The 16,786-nt window shown below is 40.6% G+C and overlaps 1 protein-coding gene across 2 annotated transcripts in view; it reads left to right on the forward strand.

The window, feature by feature from the left end:
* Positions 1-16,786, forward strand: part of col14a1a (collagen, type XIV, alpha 1a) — a 131,978-nt gene that overhangs the window by 40,905 nt on the left and 74,287 nt on the right. For both annotated transcript variants that reach the window (XM_028581088.1, XM_028581090.1), the window contains exons 9-22: positions 432-596; positions 1,449-1,600; positions 2,541-2,670; positions 3,001-3,146; positions 3,307-3,436; positions 3,766-3,905; positions 4,275-4,401; positions 6,713-6,852; positions 9,021-9,153; positions 9,639-9,674; positions 10,966-11,108; positions 13,343-13,475; positions 14,742-14,864; positions 15,923-16,072. In XM_028581088.1, coding sequence (XP_028436889.1) covers positions 432-596; positions 1,449-1,600; positions 2,541-2,670; positions 3,001-3,146; positions 3,307-3,436; positions 3,766-3,905; positions 4,275-4,401; positions 6,713-6,852; positions 9,021-9,153; positions 9,639-9,674; positions 10,966-11,108; positions 13,343-13,475; positions 14,742-14,864; positions 15,923-16,072 — 1,848 coding nt within the window. The remainder of the gene's footprint in view (positions 1-431; positions 597-1,448; positions 1,601-2,540; positions 2,671-3,000; positions 3,147-3,306; positions 3,437-3,765; positions 3,906-4,274; positions 4,402-6,712; positions 6,853-9,020; positions 9,154-9,638; positions 9,675-10,965; positions 11,109-13,342; positions 13,476-14,741; positions 14,865-15,922; positions 16,073-16,786) is intronic.

Below are 16,786 nucleotides of genomic sequence, written 5' to 3' on the forward strand. Positions count from 1 at the left end.
TGAGTTAAAAATCACTTCCTGCCTCTTTAAATCCTGTCAGTAATGTTTCTTTGAACTGATGTTAGTTAATTCTTTACTGTCCTGCTGTGCTATAATGCATGTATGTAGAATAGATGTTAAAGGAGAATTTCTGTATGTTTTCAACCTGGACATTATATTCCCATGCATTTGTATGTAAGTGACTAATGTGAACAAAAATCTTTAAAATCTTACGGGGCAATAGTGACCATCGATGTACGTCCACTAAAAGTGCTTGTTTTTGCCACTGGCTCAGATGATTAGTGTCTGACTACATTAGGGAATGTGTGGAAAAATAGGGTCCAGGTTGAAAAATACCAAAATTCCGCTTTAAGGCTGACAATCACACTTCAAATACTGGTGTGGTCACTATATGTAATGCTACAAATCAAAGTCTGACCTTCCTTTCCCAGGTGTTAAGAATGCTGATGAGAATGAGCTGCTCTCCATCGCCTCAGAGCCGGACAACACTCACGTCTACAACGTGGCCGACTTCAACATCATGAGCTCCATTGTACAGGGTCTGACCAAGACTGTGTGTGAACAAGTGGAGCTGCAAGACAAGGACATCAAACAGAGTAAGGGCCGGGTTATACTAGAAAAGAAGTGTTTTGAATGACGGAATATCATTTAAATACGGAGAGAAATGGCACACATTTTCATTTCATTGTCTCGAAGGCATTTATACAGTAGTGTTGCACTTGGTTGTTCACGACAAGTGGCAGAAATAGTTGTGTCAGTCACAGTAGTTTAAACCCCGGGTCCTTTCTCACCTTCACACAGAGATGCATTTTTGTGCAGATAGTATAATAACAGTAAGCCCATTTAAGGGAGCGATAGCTTTAACTATTAACTATTTGCAAGTGTGATCACTTTGGCTATCCTTGTATCAATGCATGACTCCATTATAAAATGTCACATTGAAATGACAAGCAGCTGTAGTTGTGGAGAAGGTTTTATTTGGAAGTGTGAATCTGGATATATAGAACAAGCTTGAGTGGCCAGAGATTGTGGTCCTTCATTCAAAGTTTCTCTGTAGGGGAAGATTATGTCATATAACTCATGAGGTCATTGATTTACAGCCAAATAGAAATTGTATCCTGCCACAAAATGTTGATTATTTTAAGACACATCCTCCTCTTCCACCATCCTGTTCCTCTTTCTCACTCTTTCTTTCAATAGGTTTTTATTTCTACGGAAATAAAGATGCAGGATGGAAAAACAAGAAAGAGGATGTCTTTAAAGAGACACCATGAATCCAGTCTAATGTGTTTTGATTATATTTCAACACTATCTCCTTTACTCTGATCCTCAATGCATGTGTGTTTTCCTATTTAATAAATTTAGTTACTCACTGGGAGTCACTTTATGTAATCGGATGCAATCTGTTTTCTTATCCTTCCCTTTTTCCTCTCCTTTTATTTCTTCAGAACAGACACCAGAGGAGACAGGAGAGCCACTTGAGCTGTTGACATCAGAAGTCACACCCAGGAGCTTTAGGGTTTCATGGAGCCACGCCCCTGGAAATGTAGAGAAATACAGAGTGGTTTATCACCCTGCTAGCGGAGGAGAACCACAGGAGGTAAATGCCGTGTCATTTTTCTTTCACTAAGAACCCAACTTCATTTACTGTACTAATAGTGTTTTATTAGGAAAAGCTGAAGGAGTAAACAACCACTACAAACAAAGGTATCACTACATATAATTAAGGAATATCCATGTCATTGCAAGCACATTGCAGTTTACTGTTATCTGAAAGCTATACATGCATATGTGTAGACACACAAGCAAGACCTAAAAATGCTGAGATCAGGAGACTCATTAAGAGCTCAGAGAGGGGGTGTTTAGGCTGCGGCATGCTCTGTTTTTCCATCATATTTAGTACATCAATGGGAGTTACTGTATCTGGAGTCTTTTGGCAAGTGAATGGATTGAGATTGGATTGATTCAGTTTTTCCCTGAGACGCTGGTGGTATCATTCATTCATACCTCTCGCTCTTATCCCTCCATTCACAACTCCCCTGAACATCCGTGCAGGTGAAGAAGGCTCACTAGAAATTATACTCTGGCTGATAGAGGCACCTGCCTGATTTTTCCAGATCATTTGACCACAGAAACCATAAAATCTTTTGCTTAGCTTGGTTAACGTGGGACCAGATGTTCCAGAGCCACATGTGAGGAGACCTTTCCAGCTGGCTCAGCCCGAACCTAATCTCTATCACAACTGTCATCCATATAGATCATGATGAGAAAATATTCTTTTGCTTTATCCCATTCAATAAATCGATTCTGTTCCCCCTCCTTTACCATTATCTTTCGATCTCTCTTCCCTGCCCTGCCTTCCTCTTTTTTTTTTTTTTTTCCCTCCCTTCATTTGTCATTTCATCCCTGCTATTTTTTGTCCCCTACCCCTCCCTCCCCCTTCTCTCATCCATTTCTGCACCCCATCTCTCTGTTTCTGTCCCTTCCATCTATCTTTCACACCCCCTCTCCCTCTCCCCACTCGTGCTGTTGGTGCCCAGGCTGTAGTGGATGGTAGTGAGACTTCAGTGGTGTTACAGCATCTCACCTCTCTCACTGAGTACCGTCTGGCTGTGTTTGCTGTGTACGCAAACGAGGCAAGTGAAGCTCTCAGAGGATCAGAAACAACCTGTAAGTTTATTATTACACACACACACACACACACACACACACACACACACACACCCTACACACACACACACACACACACACAGAAATTTACTTACAACACCTCACACCAATGCTTCAGTCAATATCTAAAGTCACAAGTTGATAATAATGGCTTAAAAGTTTGACTGCCATGGAAGCCAGACATATTGAAAAATGATGCCCCCATGATGCAGTAAGATAAAAGCATCTAGGAAGACAATACAAGGGGTTTTGATCTAGACCAACTGAAAATAATTGGTTTATTAGAATGAGGCCTTGATTGAACTGTGCTGTGTGTTTGTGTGTATGTAGTGGCCCTTCCCACAGTGACGGCCCTCCAGCTATTTGATGTGACTCACAGCACAATGAGAGCAAGATGGGACAGCGTGGATGGAGTTTCTGGCTACATGCTGCTGTATGCACCTCTTACAGATGAGGGAGACCTGGACGAGAAGGAGGTAGTGATAGAAAGAAACAGATAGATAAAGAGGAAAAAAAAGATATATTAAATAGATAAATGCTTATTCAATGTATAGTTTTAAACAGCAACTTGGCAGCTGAGAGTCAGTTTTATTTGAAATGCTGTAATGTGTGCATTTGTGCGTGTTTGTCCCCCAGGTCAAGGTGTCGGATGCAGTGACACAGCTGGAGCTGGATGGATTGACCCCTCGCACTGAATACACCGTCACTGTTTATGCCATGTATGGGGAGGAGGCCAGTGACCCTATTACAAACCAGGAAACTACATGTGAGTAATGCACATGCACACACATACCATTTTTAACTTCTGTCCGCATGAGTGCTCTCATTCTGAACCTCTATCCTAACCTTCACCTAAATTAAATACTAATCTTAACTGTATAAACTAATCTTAACCCTCAAACAGACATTGGATCAGACAAAACATCCTTTTTTCCAACAATGTCTTCACTCTCAAGTCTAAAACTCAAACTGGTTCTCACAAAGCAAGAAGTGCAAGAGCATACAAACACACATCAACCACTTGCTCTCTCACTCTCTCTTTCTTTCTTTCTTTCTTTCTTTCTCTCTCTCTCTCTCTCTCTCTCTCTCTCCCAGTACCACTGAGTCATCCCAGCAACCTCCAGTTCTCTGACATCACTCACAACTCCGCCCACATCAGTTGGGACCCCGTGCCCAGAGGAGTTAAGGGATACCGCATCATGTGGGTCAAGACAGACGGACTAGTCACAGAGGAGGTGTGTGTGACACGCGCTGCTCTGTGATTTTATGTGTTTTATGTGCATTTTTAGATTCATTATATTTGACAGTATTTATATCTGCGAGAGTCTGTGTCTTGATGAGAAGAAGTGAAAAAAAGAGGAAGGAACAATAGAACAAAGAAGAGATTAATTGTAGGAATTGTTCTTCTTACTATGAGGTTAGACTGGAATGAGTATTGAGCACTGATATAAATTAGTTTGGAAAATATTCAGATTGCAATCTTCACAGGAGTGAATAGTGCTGTGTCACAATCTATCACCAAACATTTATGTTGTATTTTTGGCTTACTGCCTTTGTAATATATTTTTGTGTGGATATGTCGTGTGTCTCTGTGTGTTGCGCAGGTGGAGGTAGGTCCAGTGAACTCCTATGACCTCAGTGAGTTGACGTCTCTGATGGAGTACTCAGTGGCCATCTTTGCCCTGTATGATGAGGGCCAATCGGAGCCACTCACAGACGGATTCACTACCAGTAAGTTGCTTTTTGGCTGTAAGGATACATAAGAAGATACTGCAGTAAGTTAGTTTAACCAATGTTGGCACCAGTGGTACAGTAATTATCAAGTCCATTCGTTCATTTTTTACTGTAGTCCAGTTTGTCTTCCTCATTGGTGTTTCAACATTTACCTATTTACCTACTTCTCTGCTAAGGACAATTGTGTCTCAATTTCCTAAAAATAGTTGTATCTGTATCATTAGAAGACAAACCATTTCTCTTCTGGTGCCAAACAATGTTGAATTTTATTACCCCAACTGGGCCTTCTGCTATTTTGGCGGTGTGCCCATCTCATTTACACTTCGGTATAATAGCTCAGTCACATTAAAAGGTCATTTCACTGTCCCTTACTATTCCGTCACGCTAACAGATATTGATTCGTAACAATATCCCTTTAAGCAACAAGCAGTTGGGCTCCAGGGCTGAGTCAGCCAAAGGAAATGTATTTCTGGCAAGCAACTATTAAACTATTCACTCTAAAGGGCCACGTTGATTTTTATTGATCTCCTGGCAAACTTTGTTCAATGGACCAGGTTTGAGAAAGGGAGCTTCATGAACTAATGCACTTTAAAGGTTTTTGAGTGGAGGTGTGGGAAATGATGGGAACCTGCATGATAAGAGTTCACACCAAAAGTGTTGTTGTAAGTTTAGATAATTGCTTAATAAACAGTTTAAACTTGTGCAGTACATTAGCTCCTAAAGTCAGGAAAGTAGCAGTTTATTATCCTGGTCACTGATTGTACCATGTTCCAAACTAAAGCTAGCTCATGGTCATATGGATATTAGCATACTACCATAAAAGTGAACATGGTATTTTAATGTTGTTCCAATTACACACAGATTGATTCTCAGGGCCCTATCTTGCACCCAGCGCAATTGACTTTGTACACCGACACATGTAGGCGATCGTTCCTATTTTGCACCCGACGCACAGTGGACTTTTCCCTCCACAGACGTACATTGGTAAATTAGGGAATGAACTTGCAATCACGGGGGCGGTTCAGCAAAACCGCGGTTCAGGCGCAGACGTTCCCTGGTGCTATTTTGCAGTTTCAGAAAACAATTCCACCACTGACCAGGAAAAACCTGGTCTAAAGTCAGTGGCGCTAGTCTAAAGTCAGTGGTGCGTTATTCAGATGCTATTTTAGGGGCGCATGCTTGGCCATAATGTAGCGTGTGCACAAGGCGCATACACTTTGCTTCTCTCAGCTACACAGACGCAGCAGTTACCATTTTTGCAAACCATACATAATTACAAGGAAAAATATTACTGAAAATGCGCTTCAGGTGTTTGGATAGATCAGGAGGCACTTTACAGTTCAGTCCTCAAAAAGTCGCAGCATTCTTTGTGGCTGGTTGTGTTTTACACAACATTTGCATGAATCAGGGATGTGTTGATGACAAACATTAGAGGACTTAAGGAGACGTGATGTTGAACTACAGCGGGATTGGACACTTGAGGGTCCGGAAGTGGCAATGCGCGATGCGCTCCTGGTGGAGCAGGTGGACGGAGATGGAGTGGGAGAAGGAGGAAGGGGCACAACAAGAGCAGGTGGTGCGTTTGGAGGCCCACGCTCCATGGCTGCAGCAATCCTCTCCAGACTTGAGGAGATGCGCCCGAGAGGCCGCAGCACCATCGCCACCCGGCCAAGACGGGCATTTATTACTTTGCCGCATCTCGGACAGCTCCCGCTGGCGTGCGCCAGGCAAATCCGCCGTCATAATAACAATCCGCCATGGAACAAGTGCGCCTGCTCTTAAAGGGAATGTGAGATGACGCTCTGATTTGGTTTATTGCACGTTACGCCCAAACCACACCTAGCTACTTTAGACAAACCCATTTTAGATTTGCGTCGGGCGCAAGACTCATTTATCCCGCCGTCCACAAAGCTACTTGCGTTTCGTGCTTGATAGTTGCGTTTCAGATCGTTAAAATAGGGCCCTTAGTCTGGATTGGTGCAACCAGAGAGGATGTTTAGTTCTTTGTAGCTGTAGGTATTTCGGGAAACAAATATTCAATGAAAAGCTAATGTTTGTATTAACATTTAAAACAATCATGATAAGTGTGCTTACACTGCAGTAGTACATGCAACATTTCCTTGAAAGTTGAATCAAACAGTAATGCAGTGCTTGTGCTGCTTAGTGGTAGGCATCATGAGGAAAAAATAGTGCAGAACACTGTGGAAATATCACAAAAAAATATGTGAAAAACAGAACATTGTTAGAAATGGCATGCCATTGACGAGGTAAAACAAAAAGAAAAGAAAGCTCTCTGTCTACCTCTTAGCTCCAGTTCCTGGTCCTTTGGATCTACGCTCCAATGATGTTGGCATAGACAGCTTTCAGGTCAGCTGGGATCACTCAGCCAATGACATCATCCTCTACAGACTCTCCTGGGCACCGTTCACAGGTGGCGACACAAAGGAGGTAAGTACCAATAAAATACTGTATGTTAAAGGTGTTTGTTTTAGATACAGTTTTCTCTAAGATGTTTTTTCACCCACAAGAAGTGAAATGTGACAGTGCAGATCATCCTCACAGATCATGTTGACAACACTATAGGCATGAAAGTTTAAGTTTGAGTCCGTGGTGCAGCTATAAACTAGCCTTAAACTTCTCTTCCTCAAGATATTTCACCAATCTATAATTTATATATAAGCATCAAAAGATGAGTAACCTGCATGAACTCTGCATGTTTTTTTTTTATTTAGCCAGGGGTCCAGTATTATCTCTATTGGCTGCACTCCATATGCTCAGCTAAAGGGGAGCCTGTACTTTATAGAATTGCATATAAGCTTAACTACACTACTGCTAGCTGGTAAAACCCCTGGCATGGCGGAGTATAAATAAAGGCTGAACAAATCTACAAATTAATGGCTTGGTGTTTTATTACCATGATCTGGGGTTTAGAGACAGCTGGGCAGCAGCGATAGAGCCCTTAGGTCTGTAAGAGTGTGTGCGTATCTGTTTGTGCATGTTGTGTGAGCGTGTCTGTGTATTTGTGTATTTTGCTGAGAGTCATCAGAGCTGAAAATAACACTCTGGGGAGTTGGAGAGGTGGGCTGATAATTCTGCCAGCATAGAGAAAGGGATACATGCAGCTTTTCTCTGTCTCTCACCCACATACTCTACACACACACACACACACACACACACACACACACACACACACACACACACACACACACACACGCAAACAAACATTTACATCCTCCACCAGCCGACCGCTCTGTATTGTTGTATCTGAGAGGAGATTAAACATAATACAGTCAGCCACACAGACACAGACATACAGAGTGAAAGATTACCCAGATCAAAACTTGACAATTTTGATAATCTAGGGCTCCATGAGATGAGTAAATGATTGATCATTGATGATCATGCTGTTTTGTTTGGAGACATTTGTTTTTCTAGTATCCTGATACCTTTTTTAAAAGCAGATTTGGGTTGTTTTGTACTCTTTGTTAATCAATAAAATGTCTGTTTGACTCCACTCTTTAATCAGGCAAATACCACTAAGGGCAATGCTGTAAAATAACAAAATATATCTCACTAAATGCAAGGAAATTTAAAAAGAAAAGCAAGAGAATGAATCATTAAAGATGCACCTGCTCCTTGGAAAGCACAAATGGCCGCCCCCACTGTGGAAATTTGCATGTAACTGTGCCTCAAAGGGCTCTGAAAGAAACTGATTCCTGCACATAATATGATTATTGAGTCATCTTCAGTAAATTCCAATTTGCTCTCCTCCAAAGCAAGCTGTACTTTTGATGACCTCTTTGCGTGTACCTTGGGATCTGACTTATTTTTGTGTTGGGCAAATTGTATTGGTCGTTTGGACTCCTGCAGCAGTAGTTGATCCAACTGGCTACGCTGTTGTATTCAGGGGAAACCACACATTCCTGAATAACTCATATTGCGATGCCATCTTTGTAAGTCCTACAATGGCCTTATTCATATTATAGTATAGTAAGTACATTTAAATGATGATGAATTATACAATGCATAATTTATTTAACAGAGTATTACAACCAAATCCACATACAAATTACAACAGTTTGTTTCCATAGACACCATCCTATGAAAATATGCACCACCGTTTCCTGTTGTTTTCTTGCCTAAAATTACAAACACTGTGGCGATTTGTTATTTTATGTTTTAGCAGTATTCTCTTCTAAACCTCAGTGACAAACTTCGTTTTGAATGTCTGGTTTTGTACTTGGAGTATAAATAATCTTGTCAGACTGTTGGTTAATGCTCAAAACTTTATCACATCTTCAGGGGTACTCAGGAAACTCTCCCTGTTTATTTTCTTTTAGCAAATATACAGCAACAACAAATAAAAATACAAAACACAAGAAGGTGACCTAACATGTTAGCAGCACATTTCAAACACAACATGACAAAAAAATGAAATGGGAAGCACTTGTAAGAACTGTTGTAAAAAAAAGTTATGAAACAGCAAGAGCATATGGTTGACATGTTTGGAAATATCAGCCAATATCTCTGAGAAGTAGTTTTTTTGGAAAGAAGATATTGTTGGATGTCAACTGTAATATGAGGCTAAGACTTGTGTGTGTGTTTCTCTTCTGCAGGTGGTCTTGAGTGGAAGTGAAAACAGATACATGCTGACCAGTCTGAGTCCGTCGACTGAGTATGAAGTTATGTTAACAGCTGTATTCAAAGATGAATCTGAGAGTGACACTGTCTCTGTTATAGAGACCACATGTAAGTGCCATTAGACTTTGATTGGCAACATGTAAGGTTGTTGTGTTACTAACTAACAAGGCAGTTGAAGTATTTGCTTTATCTAATCAATACAAAACTTGATGAAAGTCAGAATCTAAAAACTTTCCCAGAGAAAGAGACAAGTGTAATTACATGAAATTGCTTGGTTTCGCTGAAATTAGCCTGTAACCTAAGATCTTACTAACCCTCCTCACTGAAGTGCCACTGTCTGTTGAAACAACAGACCAGTCCAATCACATCAGCCCTTTAGGATGATAGAATTAACATTTCTGAGTTCAAAACTTGGCTCTGCATTAGTCCATTTGCATTGATTTGTTTGTCGCAACTTATTTCAAAAGAAGAAAATCTGTTCTGTCAATGATTCGTCATGTATTTCTGTTTAATTGCCTTAGTTATTGACACAGAGAGTTGTTGACGAGAGGTTCGATCCACTTATCTGATTTATGCTCTCTGCATTTTCCCAGTGGCCAAGACAACAACGATTGCTACCACAACCACAGGTAAGAAGTGTCCAAATAGCGTTTGTGTAAAATTCCAAAATGTCAAGAGTGTAAGTGTCGGAAGCATCACACTCAATGTTGTACATGTATTAATAATGGCCAAAAACTAATTTGAAAAGATGTGACACAATGTCATGTTGGATTAAAATTGTGCCATGAAATGTATAATTCCATAATGTTTAAACCGTAAGAGTTTTTTTAAACAATTGTGCTTGCATGTGTTGCAAGTTTCTTGCTTTAAAAAACTATTCTTGCATAGAAGACGGCCAAATGTTAATCACAATTCAAGCCAAGGCATCTGTCTAGAAAGTCTTCTTCCATTAAAATATGAAAGGCTTTACTAGTTTCCAAGGTATGCAGATGCTGCCAGAGTGCAACCACAGTTATAGCAAGTTCCCGTAGCAAAGTTTTTGTCCTTGTTGCTCATTTAGTTTCAAAATTTTTCTGGAAGCAAATCCAGAATTACTGAGAGCTTAGAAAAGCTCCACACTGTGTCTTCTGACTAAAATTGATGAATGCAAAACTGAAACATTGATTAGATTCTCAGGCAAGATTCATCTTATGAAAAACGATTGGAAGATCTTTTATGTTTTTATAAGTGTGTTTACCAAGTTGGCTTCACCCAGAGCCTATAGTTCAAACTTCATTTTCTCAGAGGCAACCCTGAGGACATCTGGATTGTGTTTTTGTATGAGGAACAGGCAACAACTAACCGAGTCAGAGCAGTTTCTCCACTCAGGGGTTTAAAAGCTTAAAAAGCAACATGTCTCCTTCATTTAATGCCCTGCTCACTCTCCTAGAAACTTTAAAATAGCACATCTGCTTCGGTTAAAACTCCAAGTGCTCCTGTGAAAATCATAACTTAAAGTGGCTGGTTAAAAGACAGCAAGTCGCCTTTGCAGGGCTTATATTTTAAAGCTGCATTATGCATGAAGCCCTCACTGATTTCCATCCACCCATGACTGCATAGACCTTAAGTTTAGTTTAAAGCTTTTATCAAGACTGATGAACACTTTGTTGTTTTTTCAAACTCCAAGTAGTGTTCCTGAGAAAATGGGCCAGATTTGAATGAAACTTTATTATTATCCACCACATCATAGCAGTCTGAGCATATTGGCACATTGGCAGTAACTGTTATGATTTTTAGCACACTGGCATTTTGACATTTTTCTAATCCACAGTTTACTGAACCACATTAAGTGTGGATAAAATAAGACGTGAGCCAAGATCTTGTGTACATTTTTTATATATTAATCCTACAGTAACTGTTATCTTTGATGTGGTGTCACAGTGGCACGTCTGGCTGTGAGAAACCTTCTGCTGAGTGACGAGACCACCCAGAGCTTAGAGGCATCATGGGAGTTGGAAGACCCCCAAGTGGAAAGCTACAGGGTCTCCTACGCTGGCCTCAGGGGCGACCACCAAGAGGAGTCTGTGAGTTGATCAAGTTGTGATCTATGACTGTAAAATGAATCATTCACAGCATAGATTAAGAGGTGCAAGGGACATTTGCTGTAGTGGGTTTATGGTTGTGTGCATTGAGTGTTTTCTGATTTGGATTATTTCTCTCTTTTATGAGCTATTTGCATATCCCTGCATAGTTTCTAAAGTCTTTTCTCTGCCACTTTGGGCATTGTAGCTCTCACACACATGCATGGCATAAACACACACAAAACTCTTCCCTGGTAAGTTGTGAACACTGATTATTTGGAATAGACAACACAGGAGTTGTATTGGGAGGAAGATCCTGTTATTTCACACTTACAGCCAACTGGATGGCCCTGCAGTGGTCAGTGTCAGGTCATCTGCTCCAATCAAAAAACTGATTACACTTTTAGTCCCGGTCCACTCAGCCTCCCCTTCCTGATTCCTCTATCTGTGGTAAGAGCCCTTGAGCTCAGTGCCATGTACTGACCCTGATCGCTGATGCACACACACACAAACACTTTCTCTCCCTCCTGTCTTCTCTCTCGCCACCTCTCCTTACTTCCCTCCTCTCTGCCTCTCTTTCCCTGCCCACTGTTTTAATTTCCCAATGTGGTGTCAGAGCTTTAGAAGATGGAGAGGCTAGGCCAAGCTAGAAGACATTCCATTATCTTTTCAGCAGCCATTTACCTCACTGGGAGCAGAGAAGGAGGGCAGCAGAGAAAAGAGCAAAAGAAATAAAGGGAGGTGGAAAAAGAAACAATAGCTAAATAAAATGGGAGAAAGGCTTAAACCTGTCCGCCAGCTGATAGATAAGGGTTGTTTTAAGTCACGCCTGTGAAGGAGACAGATAGAGGGCAAAAGAGTCAACATGGACGATTATGTGTGCTTTATAAGCTGGTTGTGTGTTTATTTATTTGTTAAGAAATGTTTGAGTGTGTGTGTGTGTGTGTGTGTGTGTGTGTGTGTGTGTGTGTGTGTGTGTGTGTGTGTGTGTCTTCCTGCTTTGACACTGGCAGGTGTTTCAGCACCACAGTTAGAGTGGACAGCTCCTCCCATCTCATTTGCTGTGAGAGATTTACCTGGCCTTCCCTTAATGCACATTTCTCTCTCTCTCTCTCTCTCTCTCTCTCTCTCTCTCTCTCTCTTTCTCTCTCTGATACACACACATGGGGATCAGTGCTGTTAGCACAATAAAGAAAAGTTATTCTCTCTGCTGTTTTTATGTCAAAGTCATGTTTTGTAAGTTAGTTAAGAACTGACAGATGAACGTTAGAAGCCTTGCTGATGGGCATATCAAATAATGTTTTGGTTTACAAAAGGGAAAGTAGTTCATTAAATAAGTAGGAGAAAGTGTTTTGGCCATATCGTACGGTTCATCAGCAGATTGTTTGCTCAGTTGTCACAGAACTGTAGATGTTGAATGAATGAACTGCAAAGCTCATTTTTAATCCAACATGGACAATACTTTTTAAAAGTGCTCAGAATAATGGGCGTTTAGACATCACCAGTCACTTAGCAAACTTCATCTGCTTATACAGTAGTTGGTCGAAAGCAGCAGAACAAAGTGATTCTTCAGTGGAGATTGTTTTGTCAACTACTGTTTCCAAGGTCAGGATGGATTATAAAGTATCCATCTAGATTTAATCATGTTATAAAATGGCAATATTAGGTTTCTCAGGTCTTTTTCTTAGTGTCAGTGAACCAAAATATAATTTGTGTACGGCACTTCAACATTTTATGACAAAGAGGTACCTTATTTATAAGAATGAATACTTTTAGAACTTAAACAAAGATGCAGAGAAAGAAGAAAATTGTTCTCAGCTTTTTTTTGCCTCACTGTTGGCCTAAACTGACTTTATTGACTAAACTGAAGTGAGCAGAATTCTTGAACAGTTGTGGTTCAATTCCCTTAAGGTATACGTAGCATTTTGCAAGCACTTTCTGTTTCACCTAATTAAGCCTGTCTTTAATCTGTGCCTCCAAATGTCCCTATAAACCAGCAGAGAAGAGTAACAGATTCTGTGTGTAGTCTGTTATATGGTGCATGTAACCTAGTGTGTGTTTGTGTGCGTGTGTGTGTGTTGTATTTGTAGGGCCGTGGTGTGTACAGGTTAGTCCAAAGTGAGCAGAACTCATCATTTCTTTACAGCTTTACAGCAAGTGTGTGTGTGTGTGTGTGTGTGTGTGTGTGTGTGTGTGTGTGTGTGTGTGTGTGTGTGTGTGTGTGTGTGTGTGTGTAGGTGTTAGTTCCTGGTGGTCAGAGGAGAGCAGTGCTTCAGCCTTTACTGCCTGACACCCAGTACAAAGTGACAGTCACCCCAGTTTACACTGACGGAAAAGACGGAATCAGTGTCTCTGCCCTGGGTGCCACATGTAAGCCATACAAACACCCCCAACACACACACACACACACACACACACACACACACACACACACACACACACACACACACACACACACACACACACACACACACACACTCCCTTATAATGAATTAACCACTGGGGTCAACTCTGGGTTTCTCAATTTTCATTATACAAAGATGCAGCTTCCAGTTTAGGTGAACACATCTGACAAAACTGAAAGCTAATGAAAATTAATTTTATTGCTGTGAGCAAAATGTTCTTTTGCATTGCATTAATATCATGTTCATTCATGTTCCTGAAGGAGAATGTGAATTATGCTATGACAAATACTGATGCCTTCTTAATTGTCTTAATGAAGGCCGTTCATAATTACAGCAGCTCTTTTCATTAATGCGACGATTAAAATATTTAGCTCAGTGCTAATTGATTTTATCAACCATTCTTGATTACCTCTTATAAGCGGTTGTGATTGTCTCCTCGTTGTACAGAGAATTGAAATGTCAGACGGAATATGCCATGTTATTAGATGAGGGGTACTATAGTTCACCATATTGCAAATAAAACCTCTTCTCAGCAGCATAGCTGTACAGTAAATCAGAACCCACGCTTGCTTGATGTAGAGTAAGACATGATTTTCCGACGGTGAAAAACTGTCTTCTCCTAAATCAGGTCAATGTTACCATGATTTATATTTCACTGTTTGTTGAAAAGGATATAATTAAACCATATATCAACAATCTATATACAGAGTGGTGTACGTTTTTTGTGTGGAGGGCCATACAGGCACTGCACTAGTTCTTAAAAAGTAAGGTATTGAAAAAAGTGTGGAATTAGTGTTCCTGCAAAAAAGGGCTTGGCTCTCTTGCTTTGGTATTTGTACTAAAACTCAGGCATTGTCTCGGCACTAGTATTAAAAACACTTTCAAATGATTTCCAGCCCTAAGTCATAGTGTATACAGTAGATACACATGATGACACTTGACCTTAGTAGAGGCCATGCATTTCTTTTTTTCTTTAGGCAACTTGTAGCTCTATGGAGCTGTTTTTTATAAGTGGGCCGTTTTGTATACTGTTTTGTAAACTTAAAAAAATCAGCTTTGCAAAGTTTTCATGAGGAAGGAAATGCTCTTGAAATATTTGCTAGACACAGTGCATCAGTAACACTGAATGTAAACCTAACTTTTGTTTGCTTACGACAAAACTCCTCAGGGCACATTTAAGTCAAGTTCTGAGAAGCACTTCTATATTCTAATTTGGTTCGTGCCTTGGCAGTGCCCCTCTTGTCTCCCGGAAACCTACGGGTGTCAGAAGAGTGGTACAACCGCTTCAGGGTCACCTGGGATCCACCTCAGTCTCCTACAGTGGGTTACAGGATCATCTACCAGCCCATCTATGGTAAACACACACACACACACACACACACACACACACACACACACACACACACACACACACACACACACACACACACACACACACACACACACACACACACACACACACACACACAGCCACTAAAATAAAACAAAGATATAATAATAACAAACCTTATTAATGCAGCTTTTCCAACAAAAGTGTGGCTAAAGGAGGAGCAGCAATTCTTTTTACAACACACCACCCAGTGGAAGGATGAAACAATTAGTACTTGAGAAGCAGCAGAACAGTGATAATGTGCTTTTGAGCTCTGGATCGCTGACATTTTCCTTGATGCCTGAACCGTCTTGTTAACTACTATGTGCCTGTCGCAGGTTGGTTGCTGGTGGGTCCTCCCATAACGAGCAGATTAGTATGTTTGGACAAGCCTGTGTCCCAGGGCAAAGCCACACACTAAATGAAAAAAAATGCTCATGTGCTTTTAGTTTAGTTTAGTTTATTTCAATCAACCAATCACATAAATACACACTTGAAATGAAAATGAAATGAAACTCACTGAGATTCTATCAGCTGTAGCTAGCTAGCTAATCAAGCCAGCATTAACGTAGCTCTATGAGTTGGCTGAAAACGCCATCTCCAACTGTTGGTTGGTTATACACAATGCATCATGTTAAAAGATTGAGGCTAAAGCTGCATGTCCATGGCAAAAAGTCAACATCCTCTCCAGCTGATGAGCCATGTAGAAAACATGAAAATAGAGAAAGGAAATTGTTCTTGTATTGCAGTGTATCCCTATTTAGTATTATAAGTGTGCTACAGAAATAAATTAAAATCCGAAATTCTAAGTCATTGTAACATAACCCTTTTTGGCTGTGTATGTGTTCACTTTCAACTTTAGCTACATGAGAAAAACTGCTTTTAGGATGAGGACGAATCACTGTGTTTGGAAAATGCAATCCTATCTTGGGTAACCATGGCACAGTGTGCAAGGTCTAACCCACCAAGTTTCAATTCTAAATGGGATTAAAATTATATATTCTCTGTCTGTGCTCATGTATACATGTGTGTGTCTTTCTTAGTTCCAGGGCCAGTTATGGAGACAACAGTGGGTAAAGATTTGAACTCCATGCTGCTTCTGAATCTACTAACTGGGACGGAGTACAGTGTTCAAGTGACGGCTTCCTACCCTACAGGACAAAGTGAACCACTGCTAGTAAATGCCAAGACATGTAAGTGTCCTTATCGTACATCTGTAAAGACCACTCACACTTTGTTGTAAGAGTAGCTGTTAGGTAAGGGATAATGTAGAGTGAGTATTACACGGGTTATTACATGGCTACTCATACAAAGGAAGCTAACTAATGCTCTGTTTGCACTGTTGCCATGAACTCTGTTAGCAATCCCCAGTTTGCTTGATTTAAAAATGATTTTATTGATGTAAAAATGGTGTGCCAGAGTCTATGAACAGAACTCCATACATAGCAACAGTCTGTTATACTTATCAACGTATCTGTTATACAGAAATAGCGGACCGCAGAATGCAGTGATTGACCAATCAGAAGTATTCAACCAAGGCATTTAATAATATGTGGATATGATATCTGATTGTCCAATTAAACTCACGTTTTCCTTCATAGAAATGTCTTCACTGTCTTCCTCACTTTGCACTGTTGACATTGTATTGGCATGACTGTAGTCAATAATGACAACATTTCACTTCCGGGATTGTTCAGGTGTCACTGGAAATTCCGCCGGATGTCCGTCACCTTCTGCTTTCTTTGTCTTGTAATTTTAAACTCTGGTGGATTCATGAGGACTATGGTTAACTGTTCCTCAGATCTCTGCAGGGTAAATCCAGACAGCTAGCTAGACTATCTGTCCAATCTGAGTTTTTCTGTTGCACGACTAAAACAACCTTTGAACGTACACATGTTCCACCAGAA

Source organism: Perca flavescens, chromosome 6 (assembly GCF_004354835.1).
Source record: "Perca flavescens isolate YP-PL-M2 chromosome 6, PFLA_1.0, whole genome shotgun sequence".
Taxonomy (NCBI): domain Eukaryota; kingdom Metazoa; phylum Chordata; class Actinopteri; order Perciformes; family Percidae; genus Perca; species Perca flavescens.